The sequence below is a fragment of the Leuresthes tenuis genome, unplaced genomic scaffold (assembly GCF_036924035.1).
Source record: "Leuresthes tenuis unplaced genomic scaffold, fLeuTen1.0.hap1 SCAF_3, whole genome shotgun sequence".
Lineage (NCBI taxonomy): Eukaryota > Metazoa > Chordata > Actinopteri > Atheriniformes > Atherinopsidae > Leuresthes > Leuresthes tenuis.
In genome coordinates this window covers 2,511,157-2,537,652 of record NW_027325357.1, presented here as the reverse complement: position 1 = coordinate 2,537,652, position 26,496 = coordinate 2,511,157, and the positions used below count along the sequence as shown (strand labels likewise).

General features: G+C 43.6%; 3 protein-coding genes across 3 annotated transcripts in view; 1 reads left to right on the top strand and 2 right to left on the bottom strand.

The window, feature by feature from the left end:
- LOC140302894 (transmembrane protein 263) overlaps positions 1-26,496 on the bottom strand; it is a 211,661-nt gene that overhangs the window by 132,487 nt on the left and 52,678 nt on the right. The window lies entirely within an intron of this gene.
- The window catches only part of cenpp (centromere protein P), a 131,075-nt gene that overhangs the window by 82,664 nt on the left and 21,915 nt on the right, over positions 1-26,496 (bottom strand). The gene's annotated exons all lie outside the window — the stretch shown is intronic.
- Positions 17,735-25,640, top strand: ogna (osteoglycin, paralog a). The gene is made up of 6 exons (XM_072381420.1): positions 17,735-18,074; positions 22,750-22,813; positions 23,713-23,877; positions 24,038-24,240; positions 24,997-25,089; positions 25,215-25,640. The coding sequence occupies exons 1-6, from the start codon at positions 17,919-17,921 to the stop codon at positions 25,383-25,385; spliced, it is 852 nt and encodes a 283-aa protein (XP_072237521.1). The 5' UTR covers positions 17,735-17,918; the 3' UTR covers positions 25,386-25,640.

Genomic DNA, 26,496 nt, shown 5'->3' with positions numbered 1-26,496 from the left:
AAAGAGGAGAATGGGTGTTTTTTTTATTTTATAAATGCTATATGTACACACTGAAGCCTCTTTAGGTCTTGAGCTGTAAACAAACGCAGTATAACAGGAAAGCCTCCTCAGGCGGGTGTTCGGTAAATCTCGTGCTGGGATAAGAGCTTCCAGGCCAAAGGAAGCATGACGGGCTCTGTGCAGAGACACCAGACCCCGATGTGTCCACAGAACATGAAGCAAATATCCTGCGTGATTCCCCACAGCTGAGGTCAAAGCTCCTGACGGGGCAAAGAAAACCCAGATGGCAAAAGAAAAGAATTTAATGATCCTGAAGGAGAATTATTACGTTGGATTAAGTATATAATAAAAGAAACGCACGGACGAGTAAACAATAAACCCAGCATGTGGACAACAGCCTGGCATGGCGTCACCGCCATGTGAAACTCTCAGGGAGCGTTCAGAAACCGCGGCCCGGTCCAGGCCCAACGCCGGTACCGTCGGTGAGGCTCGTTTCAACCTTCCAGCAACTATCAGCCGTCACATACAAGCAACAACTTGTGCAGCATGATAAAGCGGTAAGTGCAACAGCAAAGTTTAAATCCTCCCTGTTGGCCATCCCAACATCTGCTCAGCATCTGGGCCTTAGAGCAGGCAAACTGCAGGCTCTGGCAGCATCTCCACAAGCCTTTAAAACAGCTTCGTGGAGATGCACCGAGAGAAGGGCACATTTCAATCTAATTTACTTAAAATCAGTGCGATTAACACACAGGCAGTGGAAGAGCCACTCAGAGCAGAACTATTTAACCTCTGAACGTTTTAAAATGCAAAGCTAAACCTGTTGTTTGTAAAACCGAAGTGGTGGTCTCTTTCTGGAGGCTGCAGTTGTGCTGTTTTAACCATCAACCAATCCTCTGGGACCAAATTCCAAGGCCGATTGCCAGTATTTGAACCAAGACTCGCCAGAAGGAAAAGAACTCACTGCTACAGTAAATTGGACGACACAGAATAACTCTTCTGCTCAGGGGCTAAAAGAACAGACTAAAAGAAATCCAGAACAAAGGACTTATTCTGTTAAAAAATTGTGAAAAAGGCAAAAAAAAGGCAAAGAAAGAATGAGTTGGAACTGATTTAGCAGCTGAGTAATGGAGCATGTCAGGGACTGACTCGCTGAAATCTACAGATAATAGATTAGATGCTAAATCTGAATGAGTCTTACGTTTAAACGCAGGATTGTGCAACGACTTTGGAAACTTTAAAGCATCTGATCTGTCCCTGGGTCATATCCAGCGGCCTCTATCCCTCCGAGGCTTCTTCCAGTTTAGACTTACAGGTGGAGCCGTCTCCAACAGAGCGAGTGCAGCTCTCTAACTCAGCAATCCGTTTGCAGACGGCCTCAAAAACAGAAAAACAAGGCAGCAGCAGGACATTAAGGTGGAAGAAGCTGTCGCCTGAATTAGCAGCAGAAGTTCAGTGAAGATAAGACCTCAACAAGGGAAACTCAGGCTCATCAAACCGAAGGATGGATCAGTATTTAGCAGCAAAGTATGGTTTAGTATCCAGGAATAAGAGCAAATATCAGCGACTGAAGAGCTTCATTCAATTAAAATGGGTTTACCATGTAGCTCTAGAGTCTCTTAATTTACTTTCAGGAGCAGGTTTTTGTATTAGTTGAACAGTTTTCAGATGGAGCTCCAAGAACTACAGTTCAAACCATTTCATGTTAACAGCATCACCTGATAGTTGTGGTGCACCTTTTGATGTAGCTTTTTCTAGCCCTAAACACTGTCCTTTAAAAGGGGAACTCCGGTATTTTTAAACCTTATTTCTGGCATGAAATACGTTCATCTGCTCACTGAGAACAGTTTGGTGAAAGTCGGCGTCCTTCAGAAGATATTTAGATAACTGGAGATCCATATAACGGAGTGAACGGGGCTTAGAGGATACAGCCTCTAAATAAGGCATTATCTGTCTTTATTTCACCAATACTTTAAGAAGAATGAATGAATGAACGTGTGCTATAGCTCTGTTAGCTCATAGCTGCTGTGTTGTTGTTATTGGCGGCTATCGGGGGGCTTATAGAGGCTTTCTACACACTCGTCTACTAGGATGATGTCATCGACGCCCGCCGCTGCAGCACAGCTCATTCACTCCGGTAAGAACGTCCATCTTACTCAAAGCCGTCGTTCACGTCGTCAAAATCTGATAAATATCCTGCCATGTTGCACAAAACTATCAGCAGCAAACTCTGTGTGAAGTTAGCCGACTGTCACAGAGCACGGAGTGAATAAACTGTGCTGCAGGGGGGCGTGTGGATGAAGGGGTCCCAGTAGAGTGCCTGTGTAGAAATCCCTCCGTTAGCTCTCCTATAGCTGCAAGTAGCCACATAACAGCAGCTATGAGCTAACAGAGCTATGAGCTAACAGCAGCTATGAGCTAACAGAGCTATGAGCTAACAGCAGCTATGAGCTAACAGAGCTATAGCACACGTTCATTCATTCATTCTTCTTAAAGTATTGGTGAAATAAAGACAGATAATGCCTTATTTAGAGGCTGCATCCTCTAAGCCCCGTTCACTCCGTTATATGGATCTCCAGTTATCTAAATATCTTCTGAAGGACGCCGACTTTCACCAAACTGTTCTCGGTGAGTAGATGAACGTATTTCATGCCAGAAATAAGGTTTAAAAACACAGGAGTTCCCCTTTAACGTCCCATTAAAACTACATTTATTTGGGTTTTTCCAGATGAAATGACAGCTTCTATGAATTTAACTTATTAGCTAAATCCCACGATACAGACCACCAAAGTTCGGTCTATTCAGTAAAGAAATGATGCATTTATGAGTAGAGTAACTTTACTCCGGCACTTCATAAAGTCAGGTAACACCTGGGCAGCTCCTTTAACTGTGAGCCACCTTAAAAGTGTCCGTCTGTGGTTTAAAAGACTATTACACATCACTGACTAAAACTATGATGCACGAGAGACTAAAGCGAGACGCAGAGTCGTGTGATAAACTCTCTGCAGGGCAGTTTGACTCGACTTCGCTTGGTTTCACAAGAAGCCATGGGAACCGACTTAGTGTTAATCGTTTAATTTGAAAAGCATGTAACAATCATCACATAACAAGACTCTGAGCTAAAATGAAAAGCAGCAGGGTCAGGTCTGCAGCTGCTAGCAGCAACCCGGAGCCAGCGGGCGGCCGTGTCACCACCAAAGCACACAGCTCTCCGCGGCGGGTTAATACATCATGTCAGTTGTCAGGCAGACCCACGCAGACCAAGGCTGTTTAATGCCGAGCCCGGTGGGCCGATCTGCAGTGAAACTGCATGTTGTTGGGTTCGCGCTGGCTTGGGTTTGCCATTACTTATCGCTCACTTGCACCTGTCACCCTAAAACCCGGCTCGGTGTCACGGCGACCACAGCTGTGGCGAGAAATGAGCCAGAAAGAGGGCTTAGAGTTGCGAGCTTCGCGTTTGCGTCAGAGAGAAGTGATGGATTTGGAAAAGACAAACTCAAGCGTTACTACATAAATGGTTCCTTTTCAGAAAGATTTTTTCTTTGGCTTGTTGTTTTCCGTCACCTTGACCCATGATAGATGAAATGTTCCACTTTCAGGCTGTAAAACCGTCTGAAACAAACATTTATTCTAAGCTGAAGACTGTAGAGAAAGCAAAAAGTTTGCATTTGACTGGATTTTGTTCTTATTTTACCCAAAGCAAAGGAACTGAAAGGAACAAGCTCCTCTGCTGTTTCTACTACTTTTACCATCTCGCAGGAAATCAGACTGATTGCTTTTGCTTTTTCTCAGCCCGAGGTTGTTTGTAGCGCTCTAAACACATGCAACGCTCGCTGTTTAAAGATGCGAAGACACGTTTCTAAACAGCTGCCCAAACATGGCTGATTTGACAACAACAGAAGTTGGACATAAACAGCCACATGTGGAAAATTTCAGCTCCACACACACAGAAACCAGCTTTTCGTTGTCTGAGTATGTCAGATATGGTTAAAAAAAAGGATTTTTTGGTTAGAAAGTTCTCAAATAATAGCAATGACCTGGTGGCGGCCATTACAAAAGCTGGAGAGGAAAGGAGCTTCAGCGACTCATTCGTCATCTTCTTTATGAAAGCAAAGGAGATAATATGGTCTCATAATCTGAGGCTACATTTAAAGTGACCCTCAATCATTTTCATCAGCACCCAGAACCTAAACAGCCCCCTTTTTCCAAGGAGCTAAAAGATTGAGGGCTGCAGTTGGGCGATATGGCAAAAATATCATATCACGATTTTTTAAAATAAAATCACGATTTCGATTTGATCACAATCTTAAATTGAAAAGTGAAAAACAGACAGTGTTGCAGAAGTATTTTGGGCTGGGCAGCTTGAAGCAGACGTTCGAACCGCTCCTTTTCTACCATCTTAAATGGTACCAATACTTTGCAAGATAAAAGCTAACTGCTTCTGTTACCTCTTTCTATCACTTGCTTGACTTGTCATAGGAGAGCCTTTGTCAAACGCCTGAGTTAATGTGTCTGTTTTGGCCTTAGCTAGCCGCTGCTTACGCTAGCCGTTGCCTACGCTAGCCGCTGCTTACGCTAGCCGCTGCTTACGCTAGCCGCTGCTTACGCTAGCCGCTGCTTACGCTAGCTGTTGCCTACGCTAGCTGCTGCCTCCCCTGCAGTGCCGGTGCCGCCGGGCCCCTCGCTTCTTGGCTCTCAGCATACTGTTTGGATGCTTCCTCTTCAAGTGATTAAACGGGTTCATCTGAACTGTTTCTGTTTCTGTTTAAACTTTGCAAATTACATTTGTTTGCGTTTGATCAGTTGCGGAAAATCCAAACCAATTCCATATAATGGAGGTGGATTTTTTTTTTAGCGACCAGCTCCTCCGTTTGGCTTTCAGCCACAGCTCTCCATGCAGCTACACACACAAACAAGGAGGCGGGTAAGAAAGAGCGTCACTGCCCGTAATTCGCTGTGATTGGTCGGTCAGGTTGATGACGTAACACGTTTGGTGCGTCGGTGCATCAGCACAGAAATGCAATTTATAGAATGAGCCCGAGACGATCCCACGATCTGCAGTTTGACAGATCGTGGGATCGTCTTCACGTTGCAAGCCTTCATGATTTAATATCGTCATATTGCCCAGCCCCGAGGCTGCAGCCAACCATTATTTAGGTAATCGAGTATTCGACTGATTATTCCATCGAGGAATCGGATAAGAAATACTTCTGCAATAAAAACAGAGAAAAAAATTAACATTATAAATCAGCTTTTACGAGTATTCAGTTGTGGCTGTGCGATATGCTAAAAAAAACAAACAAACAAAAAAAAAAAGCAGGTATTAGCTTCCTAGCTAACATCCAGCTGTGCTAACACCTGTTAGCTTCTCTCCTACCGTCTCTGCTTTCATAAACTGTGTATTAATGCAGCTGAAATCCTAATAAAGCCTCTCATTTCCTTTTAGTTCACATTAACAGCTTCCAGACTGAAATGGCTGCTTTCTGCTGAGATGCTCTAGCATTGATGCTGTGCTATCGTGCTAAGCTAACTGGCTTTTACTTTTCTTTTCTTTGAAATGCTCCCAAACTTTAGACATTTTTCCTCTTTTTCTCCGATTTTGCTCCACATTGTTTTCTCCGGTTTCCTCCATCGAACCAAGCTGTCCGTGGGTTTATCATGTTACTTCCTCATCTTCGTGTTATTCGATGAATTGTTTCAGCCCTAAAAAGATTATTTCAGCTCTGGGTCTTTTGTACTTCTGAGATTCAGGGTAAATTAGGCCCATTAAGTTTGCTGAAGTGTGTCACCTCGACAGTCCTCACAGGAGCTAACGCACGATGTCCTGGAGCAACAGGTGTTGGTTCACCTTCCCTGGAGGGAAGAACGTGTGGCATCGACATTTCAAGACACACCAAACCCGATTCTTAAGAAATATTGATAAACATATGGGTAAGTTTGGCAAAGCTACGATAAAAGCTTAAGATTCTACCTCTCATATCATTCTTTAGATGCTAGAAGAAGAAAGAAAGTTCATGCTTCACATTTCCATCGTGTGTTTTGATCTGAGCAAACTGTTAGCCTCCCTCAGAAAAAGTCTTTGAAATTCCTGGAAGTCCATAAGATCATGATTATGTTGTTTAAGCCATGCATACTAAGCAAGTGAAGCAGGATAACTCCATCGAGCTGTTTGACACATGCACAAAACAATAAAAGCAGACAGAGATGGTCTGTCGTAAAGGTTTTATTAGTTTCTGACTTTAAGAGGAATATCAGAAGAGAGTCAAATCCCCCCAGATCTAATTTTTATGATCCAAAACATCTGAGTTATTATTTTCCTGGCTGGCATTTCCTCATCTCCATTCATGAAGCCCCCCCGCCGGGGGGAGTCCCGCCTCACCCTTTGAAAACCTCAGCCCTAAAGCATAAACACCGTCAATAAGACTTCACAGTAAGAGCCATCTCTCCCGGCCCGCTGCTCACGGTGGGCTCCGTCTCCTCAGCTCAGATTAAATGTTCAATATCGACAAACCGTAACAACTAATTATGCGGTACAACTTCATTCTTTAACAAGCTGCAGAGGATATTAAACCCGGCATGGCTGAAACAAGAAAGGAGGGAATAAAATACTGGGAGGAACATTTAGAGCTGTAAGCCCCACAAAAAGTGGTCAGGCTAATCTCCAGGAGGACCATCTTTGGGGGTGAAATTTCACAAGTGGAACTCCAGGTTTCTGCTGAGAAAGTAGGGCAGGAGGGTTTTTTAATGTTTCCAACCTTCACTGGGTTATCTGCAGTTACACATCCTGCACGATGCAGCCCAGTTAAACAGTTTCTGACGCACTGTTTGACTTTTATCCTGCAACAACCTGCTCTGTCTGATTCATCCACCTTCAAAGATCAGAAGAAAAAACATTCAATCCTAAAGGAGGAAGATGCCAAAGGTTCATGTTCATGTATTTATCAGATGCTTTTATCCAAAGGGACTTACAAATGAAGACATAACAGTGTTCTCATGCATATAAACAGCACAACGCTCTCGGTGCTTTTCGCTGCTCATTTATACGCATTTTCAGCTTTTGGCGTGCCGTTGGTTTGGGTTTGGAAAACCAACCAGTGTTTAGGTTTAGGACAAAAGCACAAGGCAGGGCTTTAAAATAACATAAAAGTACAAAAAAAGCACCGTAATAAGATGGCGAAAGACTGCAATAAGTTCACCTTTTCATGTGAGCAGGCTGTCCTTTTGGCTGATGCAGTCAGCAAGCTTGTTTATGTTTCTGTATTTATCAGACGCTTTTATCCAAAGCGACTTACAAATGAAGATATAACAGCTACATAAAAAGCTGAACTTGGATCAGTAACGAGTTCAACCAAGCAGGATGCACGCTTCATGCTGGGCTTCATGCTGGTTCTCTTTTTTTTATGTCCACACAGCAGAAACTGAGGACCACTGCGTTTCTTAGAGTGCAGTAAGTTCTCTTCTAGCATAAGACGTGACTGCAGTGGCTGAGCCGGACGGTAAGAGTAGCAACAGCAGCTGGAAATTAAATGGCTCTGAGATGTTTCTGTATTTATCAGACGCTTTTATCCAAAGAGACTTACAAATGAAGATATAACAGCTTTATAAAAGCTAACAATAAGCTACATAGAAGGAACCCAGGAGTCCGACTCTGTCAGAGGGGACAGAGTAGAGATAGGGTGCAGGCATAGAAGGAAGTGCAGAGATAGAGGGGGGAGGGAAGTACAAGGTAAGTGCTGGGATAGGAGATGCTCTCTGAAGAGCTGGGTTTTCAGGAGCTTCTTGAAGATAGACAGGGACGCCCCTGTTCTGGTAGCGCTCGGTAGGTCATTCCACCATCGTGGGACGACACATGAACAGAGTTTGGATTGTCTTAGGCGTGGTGTAGGAGCTGCTAGACGACAATCCTGGGACCAACGGAGGGACCCAGTTGGGACAGAAGCCTTTGCAAGAGCATTCAAGTAGATGGAGCCGTTCCATTAAGCTCTTTGTAGCTAACATCAGGGACTTATTTCATACATTCAAGGCTTTAACTGACACTCACCATGAATTATGTAGAAAAAAACCTAAAATTCAGCTCTTAAATGCACAATAACAAAACTCCTTTAACACTAAGTGATGTTAGTAGTTCTCAGAATTATTTCTGTGATTAAACACCAGCAGTAACATAACTGCACGTGCATCCTTAGATTTAATATCTAAGTTTGGATTGTCTTAGACGTGGTGTAGGAGCTGCTAGACGACAATCCTGGTATCCATGGTACCATCTACTGACTTTACAGAAGAGTTCTCTTCATACGAGTGTGAACAGGAACCGAGTAAACCTGTTTTCTTCATTTCGATCCAGTATCAACTGCTAAAACCTCTTTCCTAAACCTTCTCCTGTTCATGAAGCTTTAACCCCGTTAGTCACTAAACAAGACAAGATATGGACATCGGATGGCAGGAGCTTCCCTGCTGAAGGCAGACTTCTGTGGTACAGAGAAGCAGAGGCATGCTGTGGAAACACCACAGATATGTGCAGCGATCAAACCTGGTGTTATCCAGACAGATCTAACACAACACACCCAACAGGAGATGGTGTTTGCAGTGAAATGACCGTGTTTTCACACGCTTTGACTTCGCAGTCACGGGAAACTGCTCTAACTTGTGCAAAGAACTCAGAATGCCTCACTGCCGATGACTGGAAACTCCTGTATCGTGTTTTATAAACTGAAGCCAGGCACACATTACAAGAGGATGGGTTTCCAAAGACTGGACCACCGCAGCAGAGTCTTCTGCTAACGCGGTTAGCTCGGTGGATTTATTGGACTGGCTGCACTGATGCACTCTGCTAAGCTTCTCAAGAAGCTTTGAAAACCCAACTGATGGTTGTTCCTCCGACCAAGCAATTCCTCCCGCTGTTACTATGACAACGCATGAAGCAAAAGCTGCATCTACCTTCACATAAGCAGAGGAGGTGAAGTGTGGAGGTTATGGCTGTGCTCTGATTGAGCTTCAGAGAAGCCAGAGAAGATGTGGAGGAGGCTCTTAAGCCTCCTAACATGACTGATAGTGTCTAAAGAGGAGTCCATCACTGCACCTCTGCACGCGCAGCAGCTGGAGGGGATTTTCAGAGTCCCTGAGGACTCCACACACCAAGTAAGGAAGACTTTAACCTCCGTGTCTGACAGCTGTGAGTCATGACAGCCAGAGGAAAACACGTTTCTTCTGCTTTTTACACTTTGTTTATAAAACACAAAAGATGGTGCAAGATTTTTCAAGCAAAGAGTGAACTGAAACCTCTGGACTCATCTTACTAAACATTGTGCGGCTGTGTGCACGTGTTTGATCCATGTGCGCACGCAGAGGTCTGATAATCCCAGATTTCAGCAGCTCCTCATGATGCTCCAACATCTGCAGCAGGAGACAGATGTGGACTGCAGGCAGGCAGCCGAGCTCACACACTCTGTGTCTGAAGCTGCTGGAAGTCCTGCAGAATGAGGTCTGGCATCGTCCTGCTGAAATAACCACGGACCTCCCGGGAAAAGCCGGCACCTTGATGGCAGCATCTGTCTCTGCAGAACTCCAACATCCAGCTGTGCATCAGTGGTACCTTCACCCAGATGAAGCCCTCCATGCCATGGACTCTGATGCAGCCCCAGACCATCACAGACGCTGGCTTTAAACCTTCCTCTGAGAACAGCTGGATGCTCTTTCTCAGCAGTTTTTCCCAGAAGCAGCTGAAACGTGGACTCATCTGCCCACAGAACACGTGTCCACTGTCTTTCTGTCCCTCTGAGATGAGCTGGAGTCCAGAGAACTGGGCCGTGGTTCTGCTCAGAGCTGATATATGGCTTCCTCCTGGTGTGATGCAGCTTCAGCTCACATTTCTGGATGCAGCCGTGGACTGTGTTGAGTGAATTGATCATGGTCAAAAAACTGATTCCCTTTAACTTTAAAACCTTCTTTTTTGGGATTTTGAAAGTCATTTAACCATCAGAGGTTATTGTTATGTCTCCTTAAAGGGAGGATGATCAGATACCTGCACTGTGATGTTTTCAGTCTTAGATATGAAACAGTATTTAACACCATTTATTCACCATGAAGAGCCAAGATGGATGCATCTGAACTGGTTTATCTTTCATGGAGTGATATTATAATGAGACTAATGTGAGCTTTACTGTTTGGAGACAAAAAAAAACAGTTTAAAGAAGGAAAAAGTAACAAATTATTCATGTACAATATTTATCTGAGTTGCTGTGAAGATGTTGAAGCTGAGTCCAGAGAACCAACTTTTCAGAAAATCAGATAAATAAATCAACGTTTCACTTTGCAGGTGGAGGGACAACATCTGAGGGGAGAGATGTAGGGCAACAGAGGGGATTAGATCACTCATAATCAGCTGTAGATGGGCCCTGAGCAGCATTATGTTCAGTGTCGGAGAAATGGAAATAAAGACCCCGCTGACACAAAGCTATGATGTCATCCCTGTTCGCCGGTCCAAACCGTTAAAGCAAGCGGGCTTCAGTGAACACACAACCAAAGGTGTGTGGAAAGGCCACCGAAAGAGTCCAGAACTTATCATCAGCTGTGTGGAACACGGCTTCAGGTGCAAGTCAAACGATCCGCGTTTGGCCGGCCTGCAACAACGTGAGCTGGCTCCACTCCGGTGATACCTGAACTCGCTTATTCCAAGAATAAAGAGCATTTCATCGATCGTCCTGCTTGGAAAACAATGCTGTGGCTGTAGTTTAATCTTCAGCTGACATGGAATGTGATCATGGAGTTACACATTAATGGTGATATTCCTACTAAAAAGTGATTAATACTGTATGTTTAATGCGTTAATTAAAAGAGCACCTGGAGATCTGCTCATATCCACCAGCAGGTCACCTCACTGCCAGATGTTCCATTGCTGTGTCGGCCTCATTTCATCAAACTTACTTTCCATCCGGAAATAAGATTAAGAAACAGCTTTAGGTTCAGTTTTATCTCTCCTTCCTGCCTGAGCCCCTGCTTGCCGGCTCATTTGGCCTCATTTCTCTGGTTAACAGGACGATGCAGAGATGGTCTGAAGGCCTTCGGCTCCCAGCCTTCGCCGCCTTTGGGTAGAGCAAAGACCTTCTGTGTCCTCGGAACCAGTGTTGATCATAAAGGACGGTGCGTACACCCTGTGGTGGGTGGCTTTCCCAGTGAAATACCAGTGAAACACCCCAACAGCCCACGCTTTCTGCTACAGAAAATTAGTGACAGTAAAAACACATTCTCCAGTTACTGGCCCTTTTCCCAGAGTCATAAAAGTTTAAAGGTGCTCATAATTGCTAACACACCTGTAACAGCCCAGGCTCATGTTCCTTGGATGTTTATATCTGGGCCCCCTTCTTTTTCCTCTCCTCTTGAAGGCTGAAATAGTCACATGTTTTCTATTTAACTGTTTTTCTGTGAAATGTCAGACACTTACTCTTTAGAGAGGAGCACTGTCTTATTTCTTTTTTTTTTTTCCAGGGACAACACACAACAGAAACTGCAGTTTCTCAGGAACATCTCTCTCATTTGACAACCAAGGCTGAAAACAGCCCAAGAGCAGAGGAGCAGCTGCTGGAGAGAAAGAGCGAACCTCAAGTTTAAAACTGAAACACTTTGCCTTTAGGCTTTGAAACGCACTCAAATACTGTTTTTAATGTTGAACAGTAATCGAGTTTGTGCTTATATCAGATGTTTTGCTTGTTTTTCACTTTTAGTTTGGACTTCTCTTCATTCGTTGCCAGTAAATTAAAGAATTCCTTTTGAACCAACATGGTCAAGCTCTCCAGCATCTCTCTGACCTGCTGAAGCCTCGTTCTTCTTCATGGGCTCGTACACGGTCAGAGGTCAGAGGTCGCTGCTGGCCCAACGCACTCGGTTTTAACCCCTGGGGATCGAGGTTGAGCAAATCTCTTCCACTGTCTTTATGCTGGACAAACTCTGTGTTTACGTTCTATTATGTTTTACATTGATATGACAATATGGCGAGGGCGAGATATGCTTTGCTCAACCCTTTAAGTGTCAACTATCAGCATCGAAGAGAAAGAAAAAGCTCAATGTTTCATCTGAAGTTCTATTGGCCGGCCAACAAACATAGGAGGACTTTAACAGAGTGCCATGGACTGAACTTGCTTCCAATTGTCAACTCGATAGCCTCAGAAATGGCACCAAACTGAGCTAAATGTGATGGTTCTGGTGTTGCTTTTGAGAGAAGGTTCAAGTTTATTGTTACTCAGATATGATTAACAATAAGACATCATTACCAGTCATGAAATTCCGAGGCTACAAGCTCCTCCCAGAAAAACAACTGCACCAAATCAGGGTAAGATGGACTCAGATTGGTGCAGGTTCGGCAGTCAGGTCGGGCCACCCGTTGCATTTATGGACTCTCCCGGGATTTACAGACTCCTGAAGATAAACAAGGAGGGCGAAGCTCTCAGACCCAGACTCGCAGCTCTTTTCATCAGGATTTTGCCAAAAAGAGAAACCCCAGAACTGGGCGTGGATGAAGAAACAAGATGCTTCTTCCAATGTTAACAAGTTCTGAAAGGAAAAAGACTTCAGAAGAGCAGCGATATGTTCATCCTCCACCTGCATCCGAACACAAGCACCCACCGGTTTACGTATGTGGATAAAACTGGAATCAAAACTCAGGTTTTCATGGAGCTCATGAGCATCTCAGAGGAAGGTCGATGAATCACAGACATCCATCCAAAGCAACTTCAGAGCCAGAGGCAACATTCATGCTTAAGTACAGTAAGAAACCGTGGCGTCAGCCGAGAGAACGAAACCTGTTCAAAAGAACAGGCACAAGTAGAACAAGTAAGTAAAGTAAAGTGTTAGGCGGCCGAGAGGGTTAGAGGTGTTAGGAGTCGCTGCAGGGCCACCGCCATCACCACACGTGACCTGATCTCGCCATAACACTGGACTGGATAGTGACTGCCACCTTGCATGTGGGTAACCTGGGTTCAAATCCCCTGCATCAAAGGTACTACTTCCGGTAGGGGTCCTTAGGCAAGACCCCCCCCTTACCCTACCTGCCTACCTGTAAGTTGCCTTGGATAAAAGCGTCTGCTAAATGCATAAATTCTCCTATAGCTGCTACTTGCAGGAGCTTTCACCAATACTTTAAGAAGAATGAATGAATGAACGTGTGCTATAGCTCTGTTAGCTCATAGCTCTGTTAGCTCATAGCTCTGTTAGCTCATAGCTCTGTTAGCTCATAGCTGCTGTTATGTGGCTACTTGCAGCTATAGGAGAGCTAACGGAGGGATTTCTACACAGGCACTCTACTGGGACCACTTCATCCACACGCCCCCCTGCAGCACAGTTTATTCACTCCGTGCTCTGTGACAGTCGGCTAACTTCACACAGAGTTTGCTGCTGATAGTTTTGTGCAACATGGCAGGATATTTATCAGATTTTGACAACGTGAACGAGGACTTTGAGTAAGATGGACGTTCTTACCCGAGTGAATAAATCTGATAAATATCCTGCCATGTTGCACAAAAAAAAGTGGTCCCAGTAGAGTGCCTGTGTAGAAATCCCTCCGTTAGCTCTCCTATAGCTGCAAGTAGCCACATAACAGCAGCTATGAGCTAACAGAGCTATAGCACACGTTCATTCATTCATTCTTCTTAAAGTATTGGTGAAATAAAGACAGATAATGCCTTATTTAGAGGCTGCATCCTCTAAGCCCCGTTCTCTCCGTTATATGGATCTCCAGTTATCTAAATATCTTCCGAAGGACGCCAACTTTCACCAAACTGTTCTCAGTGAGCAGATGAACGTATTTCATGCCAGAAATAAGGTTTAAAATACCGGAGTTCCCCTTTAAATATTAATTTTACAGGTAGATTATATTTGAAATGTCTATAGATGATTTATTACATTATTTTTGTCAACAGTAATCGTGGAGTGAGAAGATTATGATTCATAAAACAACCCAAAGACTCTCACATATTAGAAAGCAGAGCTGAAAGTCATCCTGAAATGTTTAAAGATGTGAAGCATCTGAACAACATTCACATTCAAGACACTTCGGCGTGGGGAAGGAAGCAATAAGTAACTAAATTCTCCCGCTGGAGGGACGTCCTGCATCCTCTCAAACAAAGTCACGAGTCCTTTATTGGTTCCCAAAAAGCACCTTATGTCAGCAACACGTGTTTAAGCAGCACTTCTGAAGCGTTACGCCTGCTGATGTCAGCGATAAATGGTGAGCGATTAGCCCTCCTGGTTTGATTTAACAGTGTTAGCTACACCTTTGTTCACTGGTCAGTCGACACCAGCTAAAATACACAAACGTCTGTTTAAATCAGGACTTGTTGCAGTACATTTAGCTCTGTCTATTTTTGTTATTTCCACGTGTTCCTGCAGAAAAAAAGGAGGAAAAGTTCCTGTATTTGTAGGGTCTGACCTCACTGGTGATGTCACTGGCAGGTATCAGGTACTGGGACTGAAGAATGAACTGTTTTATGCTTCAGTTTTACTGGAAATCAGTGGCTTCATACTATTCTGGAACAGACTTACCTGCCGGGGCGGGGGGGCAGAAATCATTACATTACAGCAGTAAAAGCTTACGAACACGTCCTGATGGAAAGACGATGAGAATGCAGCCAGCCTCCTGTCTGCTCTGGTATTTCCAGCACATCTCCAGCAGAAAGACTCAACAACAACCGCGGAAAAAGCTCGGATTGACCACAAAGTGTCCTGAAGGCTGTGAAAGTGAAAACATCTTTGTTGTGCTTTTACTTTTATGTCTTCTCTTATAAAACTGCACGGATGTCATCCCACTGGAAACATATATTTATTAAGTTCTAAGAAGATACTCATGCTGTTTGACATTCAAAATGGTGAACTTGAAAACGATGTTTTGGCGTGACAACCGTAGCTAACGGCAGTTTAAGTGGAAGAATAGAGTCTAACAGCAGGTGATGAGAGAACATATTCCTCCTCTGCATCCTTATCTCATCAGAACAGTTCTTGATCTCTCTGACACGTTCTTTGTCTGTTTGAATCCTGGTTTACTCGCTGATATTTTCTTCTAGTTCCAGATGAAAGAATCATGGTGGCATCTTAGATCGTGGCTAAAAGAGAGAAGTCTGAAGCCTGCTGGTTTAACGGTGTTACGACCAAAGATGGTCAGAGAGCTAAATCTGCACGCCAAGCAGCAGGATGGTGCAGCCGAGTGAAAAGCAAAGCAAATATCAGGGAGGCAACTCACAGCAGATGGTGACATAAACTGAGCACCTCGCTGTATTAATGAGAGCTTCATACCACTTCTGTGCTGGTTTGCTGCAGAACATTCAGCTCATACTTTGATCATTGTGAATCCTTCACCGATTCGGCAGGTTTCGCACCAACCTGACTGTGGATCCGTCAGCAGGGAAGAAACAACTCAAAACACTTTTGTTTGCCACCTCTTCACATGCCGTTGGCTCATCATCCATCTACGGTTGGAACCGAGGGAATGAAAACAAAAGAAATCAGCATGAAGGTTTTCACGTGGTGAGCCACTAAGAAAAAGCCGGAGGAGGCTCTCTGTGGAGGTTCAGCTCCTTCCTCCTGTGTTTGAGGTGAAGCTTTTTTATGGGCCGAGCTCCAAAAACACTCAGAGGGTCTCCATGATGAGATTAACTGGATTACAGCTACAGTTGGGTTCTGCTCCTTATCTGAGGGTAATTATCCTTGGATATATGGCGGTGAATGAATGGAATCACCGGCACAAAGCATGTCATACCCCGGTACGATAGGTGGCGCTGTCCCCATTTCAGCTATCGCTAATAGAGCCACTTCCTGTTGACGTCTTCACCACCAACAACAACAAACTCAGGCATTCAGAAAGATGGCGAACGCAGAGCGAGATGAAGCTGCGTCCCTCTCCATCTGTGATGAGCTGGTTATGGCACAGACGATGCACAACGGCGCATTCTCCATCGCGTTGTTTCTTTCTTTCTGACGACAGCAACAGGAATATCGTCTCCTTCCACTTCTGGGTGACGATCGCCGGAAAAAATCTGGAGCATGCTCAGAACGCTCGATCCGATCCACTGTCGTCTACGTTTGGATCGAGTTATCTCGGGTCTTAATTCGATCCGATTTTGTCAGATTAAGGCGTCTACATGAGCTGAATAACTCAGTTTTATTGTAATTTAGCCATTAATCCGATCCGATGGCCCTCATGTAGCCGCACTGTATGTAACGTCTAACTTCTGGAAATGATCCTTTTCTCACAGACAGGAAAGGAGTTGACTCATAGCGAGCTGAAGGTGGCGTGTCGGTGGTAAATAGCCCAAAAAGCACTTATTCCTCAGGCAAACATCAATAAATAAATAAACCTGCAAAAGGTTTGCAAATGCAACCATCTTTACCTTTTAAAGGTGAGTTTAAAAGCCAATTCGTTTTCTTGTCAGATTAAGGCGTCTACATGAGCTGAATAACTCAGTTTTATTGTAATTTAGCCTTTAATTCGATCCGATGGCCCTCATATAACCCCGCTGTCTGCTACCTTTTAGAAACTCGATGCGATGACCTTTCTAACAGACCACTAGTGTAAAAAGTTGGCAAGTTGCAAGTAACCCGATCCGATTAGATTAGATTTTAGTCAGATTAAGGCGTCTACATGAGCTGAATAACTCAGTCTTACTGTAATTTAGCCGTTAATCCGATCTGATGGCGCTCATTTAACCGCTCTGAATGTAACGTCTAACTTCTAGAAATGATCCTTTTCTCACCGACAGGGAAGGAGTTGACTCATAGCGAGCTGAAGGTTGCGTGTCGGTGGTAAATAGCCCAAAAAGCACTTATTCCTCAGGCAAACATCATAAATAAATAAACCTGTGAAAGGTTTGTGAGCACGAGTGCAAATGCAACCATCTTTACCTTTTAAAGGCGAGTTTAAAAGCCTCGGCTCACAGTTTGGAGAACAACAGATACAAAGGCTTTGATTCCAAAAGAGTATTTACTACATGAACTAACAATCCTGTAGAATCAGTAAGAGGCTTCAGATGCTGTTTGAGGTTCTGACCAACAGGCCTCCAGTGGTCTGTGACTGGCCTCAAAAATTCTAAACTTACCACCTTTAATGAACCGATTCGGCCAATTCAAAGTGGATAAGAACACCCAAACTTTCTGAACACGGTATTTCACACCTGCAGCCGCTGTAAAGAGTGAGCTGGACACTAAATTAAACCGTCAGTATTATAAAAGAGACCCCCCCCCACTGCTTCTGAGCCACAGAATCACTACACCACCAAGTAACCAACCAGAGGCTGAGACCTCAGTCCCACCGAGGACGTTTGGTCAGTCCACAGCAGCCGTGTAGAATCCAGCCTGAAAAAACTGCGTCTAATGGCTGCTTCACTAATTGTGTGACCAGCGGCTGAGAGAAACACAGAAAGAGAAGAAAGAAAACACTGATTCTGCCTTATGAAGGATGGTTTGGTTATAAGTCATTACCGAGTGGCCAGACGGAGACCACAGGCATTCTTCCAGACAAAACACACACTTTGGTTGTCAACTTTCACATTTTTCTGCTTTCTCGGCAGTTTTTGCAGCACATATTTTTTCCTGTACACATTAAAGGAATATCAGGGAGAAAAATGGACACTTATTCCCCTTTTTGGCTGTGATCTCTGTGCCTCGTTTTGGGGGTGTGTGCTTCTCTCGCTCAGCACATCCTGCCTCTCATCCCGTGTCTGTCTCGTTCTCACAGTCGATGGATGGTGGGTGGTCAGGAAAGGGTTAAGGGCTGTGCTCTATAAACTCTGCTTTAAGAGTCTGCTGGAAGCTACTGGTTCAGCCTTTAAATACAGTCATTTGACTCATCCAAACAGGGGCTTGGAGCAGAGAGCAGCTGCTGACCCAGACTCAGGCTTTAAAGCAGGCTGGTGTGTCAGCATCACACTGCTGTGGACAGCATGAAGGCGCTCTTATTCACCTGTATGCTGGTGCTGTGGCTGGCGGCGGCCTCAGCCAGGAGATTTGACCCGAACTCACAGCTGATACAAGGATCTCTATCTGGCAGACAGCTGAGCGGATACTTCGGTGACTATTTGAAATCAAGAAGAGCGAGGGTGAGAACTTTCATTCGATTCAAAACACTAAATGTTCATATTTATTCAGGTTTTAGCTCATTTTTTGCAGCATCAGTTCAGAGGAAAAATGTTACAGTTGCAGGGAAGCTGATTTCTAACAGAAAAAGATGCAAATAAGAATGTAAAGTCCTGTCTGTGGAGCTGAATTAAATGCACAAACGGTCTCCCCTCGTTACAGTAACAAGAGTACGGACAGACCGCTGAAAGAAAAGTGAAAAGATGGGGGATTAAAGGCAAATTATACTTCAATAAAGGAGTATATTAGATTTCCTATTAAAAAAATCAATAATCCAGCCACATTATAATAAAAATCAATGATCCTCTTCATGGTTGAGTCAGTTCATCTGCCTCCTCCCACCTGGTAATGACAGATCCTGTCAGCGCTTTATTTCACTGTCCGCCCCAAATATCAGACAGATAATTCATTCATAACACGCACACACGTGCACGTGCACGTGCACACGCACCAGCCAGACTCAGCCTTAATGAACCACAGCCACCACACTAATATTTGGATGAACCAAAAGCAAACTCTGGTCTGATTCATCTCTCAGGAAACACTTGCAGGAGTTTAAAAAAACCCACAAACAATCCCCAGAAGGAGCAGGAAAAATGTGGGACGATGCGACTATGGAACATAACTTCGGTTTTAATGAGCTTCATTTGCAACCAGCTGTTTTTCATACAAAGCTCCATCGGTGCCAAGCCCCTCAGAACCGCCTCGCAGCCTCTGCTGCTGCTACAATTAACCACTAAGACGAGGTTTACTAGACTTTTTCATCTGAAATCGTGGAAAGTTAAGCCTCCTTGTATTTGATCGGTTTAAGGGCCCAGCAGCAGCAGCAGATGGGTTGGCGTTTTGTAAAAGGAAACTTATCGAGTGCAGCCCAAGCCGCAATGATGGACGATAAAACAACCAAACATTGGACCGGTTGTGGTGCAGGATTCCAACTTTGATTAGCAGTTTGTTAACTGGTAGCATTGTGGCTCCCTTCTCTCTGGCTGAACGTTGCCTTTTGGTTGTAAACCTGCAGAAAAAGCCTTAGATTCATGAGCTTCTGCAGCAGGTGGAACTGTTTTCGGCTCGCTGTGCTCCTCCTCTGATTGACGGATGGAATGTATCACATCCTCCAGGTCAGAGGTTAAAGGCTAACTTATGGTTTCTGCATTAGAGGGCCCACATGGGCTCCCCAGCGGATGTCTGCAAGCAGCCCAAAATACGAGGCTGTGTGGTCTGTGTTCAATACGAAGACCAGAAACTGTACGACACAACATCACGGGCGGTTCCTGTCAGAGGGACGGCTTTCAGCCCGGCAGAACACAGACTCCCATCCAGTCTTTTTCAAGGAATAGAGACACCGTTTCAGACTAAAATAGTGTTTTTTTTTTAAATATTTGCATTGATAGCTGACTGGATATGGTCCACCACATAGTTCCCATCCCAACTTTTGCCCATATGGCTTCATCTCAGCTTCTTTCTCAGGTTTTAAAGCTACTGCAGCGAACACAGACTCCCATCCAGTCTTTTCCAAGGAATAGAGACACCGTTTCAGACTAAAATAGTGTTTTTTTTTTTATATTTGCATTGATAGCTGACTGGATATGGTCCACCACATAGTTCCCATCCCAATTTTTGCCCATATGGCTTCATCTCAGCTTCTTTCTCAGGTTTTAAAGCTACTGCAGCGAACACAGACTCCCATCCAGTCTTTTTCAAGGAATAGAGACACCGTTTCAGACTAAAATAGTGTTTTTTTTTTTAAATATTTGCATTGATAGCTGACTGGATATGGTCCACCACATAGTTCCCATCCCAACTTTTGCCCATATGGCTTCATCTCAGCTTCTTTCTCAGGTTTTAAAGCTACTGCAGCGAACACAGACTCCCATCCAGTCTTTTTCAAGGAATAGAGACACCGTTTCAGAGTAAAATAGTGGTTTTTTTTTTAAATATTTGCATTGATAGCTGACTGGATATGGTCCACCACATAGTTCCCATCCCAACTTTTGCCCATATGGCTTCATCTCAGCTTCTTTCTCAGGTTTTAAAGCTACTGCAGCGAACACAGACTCCCATCCAGTCTTTTTCAAGGAATAGAGACACCGTTTCAGACTAAAATAGTGTTTTTTTTTTAATATTTGCATTGATAGCTGACTGGATATGGTCCACCACATAGTTCCCATCCCAACTTTTGCCCATATGGCTTCATCTCAGCTTCTTTCTCAGGTTTTAAAGCTACTGCAGCGAACACAGACTCCCATCCAGTCTTTTTCAAGGAATAGAGACACCGTTTCAGACTAAAATAGTGGTTTTTTTTTAAATATTTGCATTGATAGCTGACTGGATATGGTCCACCACATAGTTCCCATCCCAACTTTTGCCCATATGGCTTCATCTCAGCTTCTTTCTCAGGTTTTAAAGCTACTGCAGCGAACACAGACTCCCATCCAGTCTTTTTCAAGGAATAGAGACACCGTTTCAGACTAAAATAGTGTTTTTTTTTAAATATTTGCATTGATAGCTGACTGGATATGGTCCACCACATAGTTCCCATCCCAACTTTTGCCCATATGGCTTCATCTCAGCTTCTTTCTCAGGTTTTAAAGCTACTGCAGCGAACACAGACTCCCATCCAGTCTTTTTCAAGGAATAGAGACACCGTTTCAGAGTAAAATAGTGTTTTTTTTAAATATTTGCATTGATAGCTGACTGGATATGGTCCACCACATAGTTCCCATCCCAACTTTTGCCCATATGGCTTCATCTCAGCTTCTTTCTCAGGTTTTAAAGCTACTGCAGCGAACACAGACTCCCATCCAGTCTTTTTCAAGGAATAGAGACACCGTTTCAGAGTAAAATAGTGTTTTTTTTTAATATTTGCATTGATAGCTGACTGGATATGGTCCACCACATAGTTCCCATCCCAACTTTTGCCCATATGGCTTCATCTCAGCTTCTTTCTCAGGTTTTAAAGCTACTGCAGCGAACACAGACTCCCATCCAGTCTTTTTCAAGGAATAGAGACACCGTTTCAGACTAAAATAGTGGGTTTTTTTTAAATATTTGCATTGATAGCTGACTGGATATGGTCCACCACATAGTTCCCATCCCAACTTTTGCCCATATGGCTTCATCTCAGCTTCTTTCTCAGGTTTTAAAGCTACTGCAGCGAACACAGACTCCCATCCAGTCTTTTCCAAGGAATAGAGACACCGTTTCAGACTAAAATAGTGTTTTTTTTAAATATTTGCATTGATAGCTGACTGGATATGGTCCACCACATAGTTCCCATCCCAACTTTTGCCCATATGGCTTCATCTCAGCTTCTTTCTCAGGTTTTAAAGCTACTGCAGCGAACACAGACTCCCATCCAGTCTTTTTCAAGGAATAGAGACACCGTTTCAGACTAAAATAGTGGGTTTTTTTTAAATATTTGCATTGATAGCTGACTGGATATGGTCCACCACATAGTTCCCATCCCAACTTTTGCCCATATGGCTTCATCTCAGCTTCTTTCTCAGGTTTTAAAGCTACTGCAGCGAACACAGACTCCCATCCAGTCTTTTCCAAGGAATAGAGACACCGTTTCAGACTAAAATAGTGTTTTTTTTTTTATATTTGCATTGATAGCTGACTGGATATGGTCCACCACATAGTTCCCATCCCAACTTTTGCCCATATGGCTTCATCTCAGCTTCTTTCTCAGGTTTTAAAGCTACTGCAGCGAACACAGACTCCCATCCAGTCTTTTTCAAGGAATAGAGACACCGTTTCAGACTAAAATAGTGTTTTTTTTTTAATATTTGCATTGATAGCTGACTGGATATGGTCCACCACATAGTTCCCATCCCAACTTTTGCCCATATGGCTTCATCTCAGCTTCTTTCTCAGGTTTTAAAGCTACTGCAGCGAACACAGACTCCCATCCAGTCTTTTTCAAGGAATAGAGACACCGTTTCAGAGTAAAATAGTGGTTTTTTTTTTTAATATTTGCATTGATAGCTGACTGGATATGGTCCACCACATAGTTCCCATCCCAACTTTTGCCCATATGGCTTCATCTCAGCTTCTTTCTCAGGTTTTAAAGCTACTGCAGCGAACACAGACTCCCATCCAGTCTTTTCCCAGGAATAGAGACACCGTTTCAGATTAAAATAGTGTTTTTTTTTTTTAATATTTGCATTGATAGCTGACTGGATATGGTCCACCACATAGTTCCCATCCCAACCAATGCTTGAAAAACCCGTTGAATAACGCTACTCGGGTTAGCCCACAACAAGGAGTTATTCTCTTTTACAGAAGTGCCTAAAACACCTCGTTTGGAGGCCCCCCAACATAAAAAACTGCTGGTATAAGCTACTTTGTGGTGGATTAGATGCACAACAACATGTAAACCTGCTCTGGTAGCAACATACAATTATTAACACCTTTATCCACACGACAGAATGAACTTAAAGAACAAGTTTTACCTTAAAAAGCTCACTTATTATGTGAGTATAAAGAGCAGAACGCCGTTCTGTCTCATCTTTTCTTGGCTTCTGCCCAAACTCTGACACACAGCAATGTGTTCACATATTTCCAAAGAGGACCTCCTAACCCTGGCAGGGTCAGTGTTTTGCTCTGTATCTGACCGGGCCGTGTTTTCTCCTGCAGAGGGCGCTGCCTCCTGCCGATGAGCCGGATGACAGCCCAGTGTCAGAGGGAGGAGACGTCTCAGGTAAGAAGTGGACCGACCCCACACATCTGCACCTGCTCGCCTGAAAGGAACTTCAAGCAGTTTTATAACACATCTGCAGGTAGAATTTGTCTGGGGCTCATTGTCTTTGCAACATCCCGTCTGTCCCAAGTTTGTTGGCATTTTGGAGGAATCCTCAGAGTTAAATAGTCGAGTTTGAACCTAGAAGCAATCTTTAAAAGCTGGAGTTTAACTGTAAAAGACGACTAAACCCAGTATGGTTCATAACGGATGCAGAAGTAAAAAGCTTTGGTGTCTCAGAGCTCTACGTTTGTTCACTGCAGTGGGTTTTTAGTGGGCTTTTCTGTACGTTTGACACAAACAGGAGCTTCTTGTGCTTCTTGGATAACAGAAACTAAAATAAACTGCACATTGGAGTAAGAAGCCAGAACTGAAAAGAACTTTTAAATCAAAATGTATCAAGTATTATTCAACAGGAAAAGAGGAAGCGATCAGAGGCTTCTGAGAGTAGAACAGGAGATGGTTGGAGATGGGATCTGGCACCATGCTGCCAGGGAGAACTTTGTAGAACCAGGAGTATTACTGCTGTTTCTGTAAAACATTCCTAACTTATGCAGGTAAATAAATCTGGGCTTGGCTCGGGTCTCATATAAAAACAAGCATGACAAACCTGTAATCTGAGTGGTTGATTGTTAGAAAATGACTCAACAATTTTGAAAATACCATTTAATAATGATAATATTTCTAGTTCTGTGATAAACTGACCGTCTTTGGAGGTTTTATTGGTGGCAAAACAAGAAATAATCCAAACATTTGAATCAAATTCGATCTCTGAATGACTCAAACTGACTGGGATCACGGTGCAGAGCCTGGAACAGTTTATCGAGTGCAGTATAGTGAGGAAGTTTTGGTGCCTGCAGATCTCCCCACCTGCCTGCTGTGTGTGTGTCTGACGGGTTCGGTGTACTGCGAGGAGGTCAGTCCAGACATGACCTCGGTTCCCACTCTGCCGAAAGAAACCGCCTACCTGTACGCCCGCTTCAACAAGATCAGAAAGATCAGCACCAAAGACTTTGCTGACATCGGTGAGTCTGAGACAGGAAGCTGCGCTTCTTTGATGTTCAAATGATTTGGATTGAAAGTGAAGACTCTAACCCAACATGACCCACTGGAGAACACTTATCCCCACGGTCGCCAACAGCAACGAGGTACGATGAGTCATTCTTTGTACGGTATCTCCAACAGTGACTCTGCGGAGGATTGACCTGACGGGCAACCAGATCTCAGAGATCGAAGACGATGCTTTCTCAAAGCTAACCCTGCTGGAGGAGTTGTCTCTGGCGGAGAACAAGCTGGTCAAGCTTCCTGCGCTCCCTGCCAAGCTCATGAGCTTCAACGCCAACTACAACCTCCTCAAAACTAAGGGTGTAAAGGCCAACACTTTCAAGGTAAGAAAAAGATGGCGACTGGGCCAATTTAAGCCTTTAATGCCTGTCATTAGATCTGCAGGACGAAACACTAGGGCTGGGCGATTTTATCGATATCCAATATATCGATATTTTGTTTCCGATAAAGTATCGATTTTTCTTTTGTTTTGGCCAAACTTTATTGAAAAGTCAGACGTTACAATTAGTGAAAACACAGAACATTAACATAATATAAAACAGTGATAAATTAGTGAATAAAAATGTTATATAAAGTGCATAACTCAGTGGTTTTGATGGCTTTTCTGTTTATAGAACGTAGGATTGTTGTAATTTATTGTTTGAGCTCCTTCTCAAAGGTTAAAAAAGATGGTTTGAGATTAGAGAATTTGGATTTGTGTTTATGGGATTTAGAAAGTAAAACAAGCAGGTTGATGATGTAATATTCACAACATAAACGAGTCTGAAGACACGTTTGTGACATGTTTGTTTGTTTCCGTTTGTCTGGTGTTGTCCTTCCAGGTCAAAGGTCGGACTAACAGTCCAATCAGGAAGGATTCATGTCAAATCACACTGTCCCTTTAAAATCTTTCAGAAAATTATGTGTATTAAATCGTATCGAATCATTGGCTGAATGCCTTGAATCATATCGTATCGTGACATTAGTGTATCGCTGCAGCCCAACCAAACAAACAGCTAAAATGACCAAACAAGTGGACCGTTCAGCTCTGCAGATCTGAGGATGAGCCTCATTTCTAACAGGTTTCTCCTCCTCAACAGAAACTGACCAAGCTCGCTAACCTGTACCTGGCCGACAATCAGCTGGAGGCCGTTCCACACATCCCAGAGAATGTCCGGATCCTACATCTACAGGTCTCCATCTTCCACTTAAACTACCCTCTGTAACTCCAACTGTTGCAGTAAATCTATTCAAAACCTAAAAACATGGTTTATCCGAATGTTTTGGGCGTTCCTAACTTTGTGTTCTTCACTTCCAGAACAACAACATCACTGAGGTCAACATAGACACCTTCTGCAAGTCCAACGACACCTACTACCTTCGGATGAGTCTCTCCGAGGTCCGAATGGACGGCAACCCGGTGGTGCTGTCCAAAAACCCCGACAGCTTCACCTGTATGAAAGTACTGCCTGTGGGACAGTACCGCTGAGGAGGCAAACTGTACTGTAGCCCCTTTGTTACCCATGGAGCTGAGGGGTACCGTGACATTCTGGACTTTGGGTTTGAGTTCGTCCCACGGCGGGGACAAAAGGCGCCAACGTTACTTCAGTAAACATACAAATAGCTTGGGTTCGCTGTCAGGTCAAAACAGAAACAAAGTATTGGACTAAAGGTGTGAAACTGAAGGTGTTCCTCAGCTCATCTGAGTCAGAGTCTCGTGAAGTTAATGTTTAAAATGATCATTTCCAACTGAAAGCTCCTCCTGACTCTAGTAAAAAAAACACTTGATGCACTGATTCATTCAAATGGGAATAACGGCTTCACGCCTCCACGTAAGGCACCAGAACAGTGAAGCCCCAAAGAACCTTTTCCACAGCTCATAAAGTTCCCGTACAGTTAGTACGCGCCCCTGAATAAAGAATATTGGACATACTTTAACACAGACAGTCCAGTGTATTGTTTTATTTTGACCTGATGCTCCTTCACCTGGATGAATGAAACCGCTTCTCACTTCAGAAACACACCTGTAGCGGGTTTGTTGGAACTAGTTCTGGTTTAACACACTCAGAAACATCTTATTATTATGCATAATGGTATGAATTAAAACCTTTTAAAGTCCATATATTACTGGAACATTCTTGATATGTTAGTAACTAATGTAAAACTTTAAATTGCAAAGTTTCGTATTTAACTTCCTTCAAAAAGTCTTCAAATAATACGACAAGAAAAATGTGTAAAAGCAGCTTTTTATGGATCTGTGAGTTTTCTTTCTTGGAAAGTCAGGTTTTTGTCTTTTTAATTTAATCTGGGGCCCTGCTGGCTTGTTTTAATAAGATATCCGGTTCAGGTAAAGAGCATTTTGGACGTATCTTGGCCCTTCCTGCAGGGTGATTTCACAGGTCTTACACAGTTTTTACAGACCTGGTGGCGGCAGAAGTGATTTCACTCTTACAAAAGGAATACTTGATGCATGCATGCTGATCTGTGTCCTATTTTCTTCAACTAAACATTGTGACATGATGTTGTAAAGAGTATCCGAGAGCATTGTTAACATTTGTCTTAACAGCTGTGTGTTGCTAGGAGACGCCGTGTTTGTCGGA

Excerpts from the sequence above, each read along its gene's own strand:
- ogna (XM_072381420.1), top strand. The coding sequence starts at position 17,919 with ATGAAGGCGCTCTTATTCACCTGTATGCTGGTGCTGTGGCTGGCGGCG. Across the intron at positions 18,075-22,749 it reads TGAAATCAAGAAGAGCGAGG|AGGGCGCTGCCTCCTGCCGA; the intron begins GTGAGAACTTTC and ends TTTCTCCTGCAG. Across the intron at positions 25,090-25,214 it reads TCCGGATCCTACATCTACAG|AACAACAACATCACTGAGGT; the intron begins GTCTCCATCTTC and ends CTTCACTTCCAG.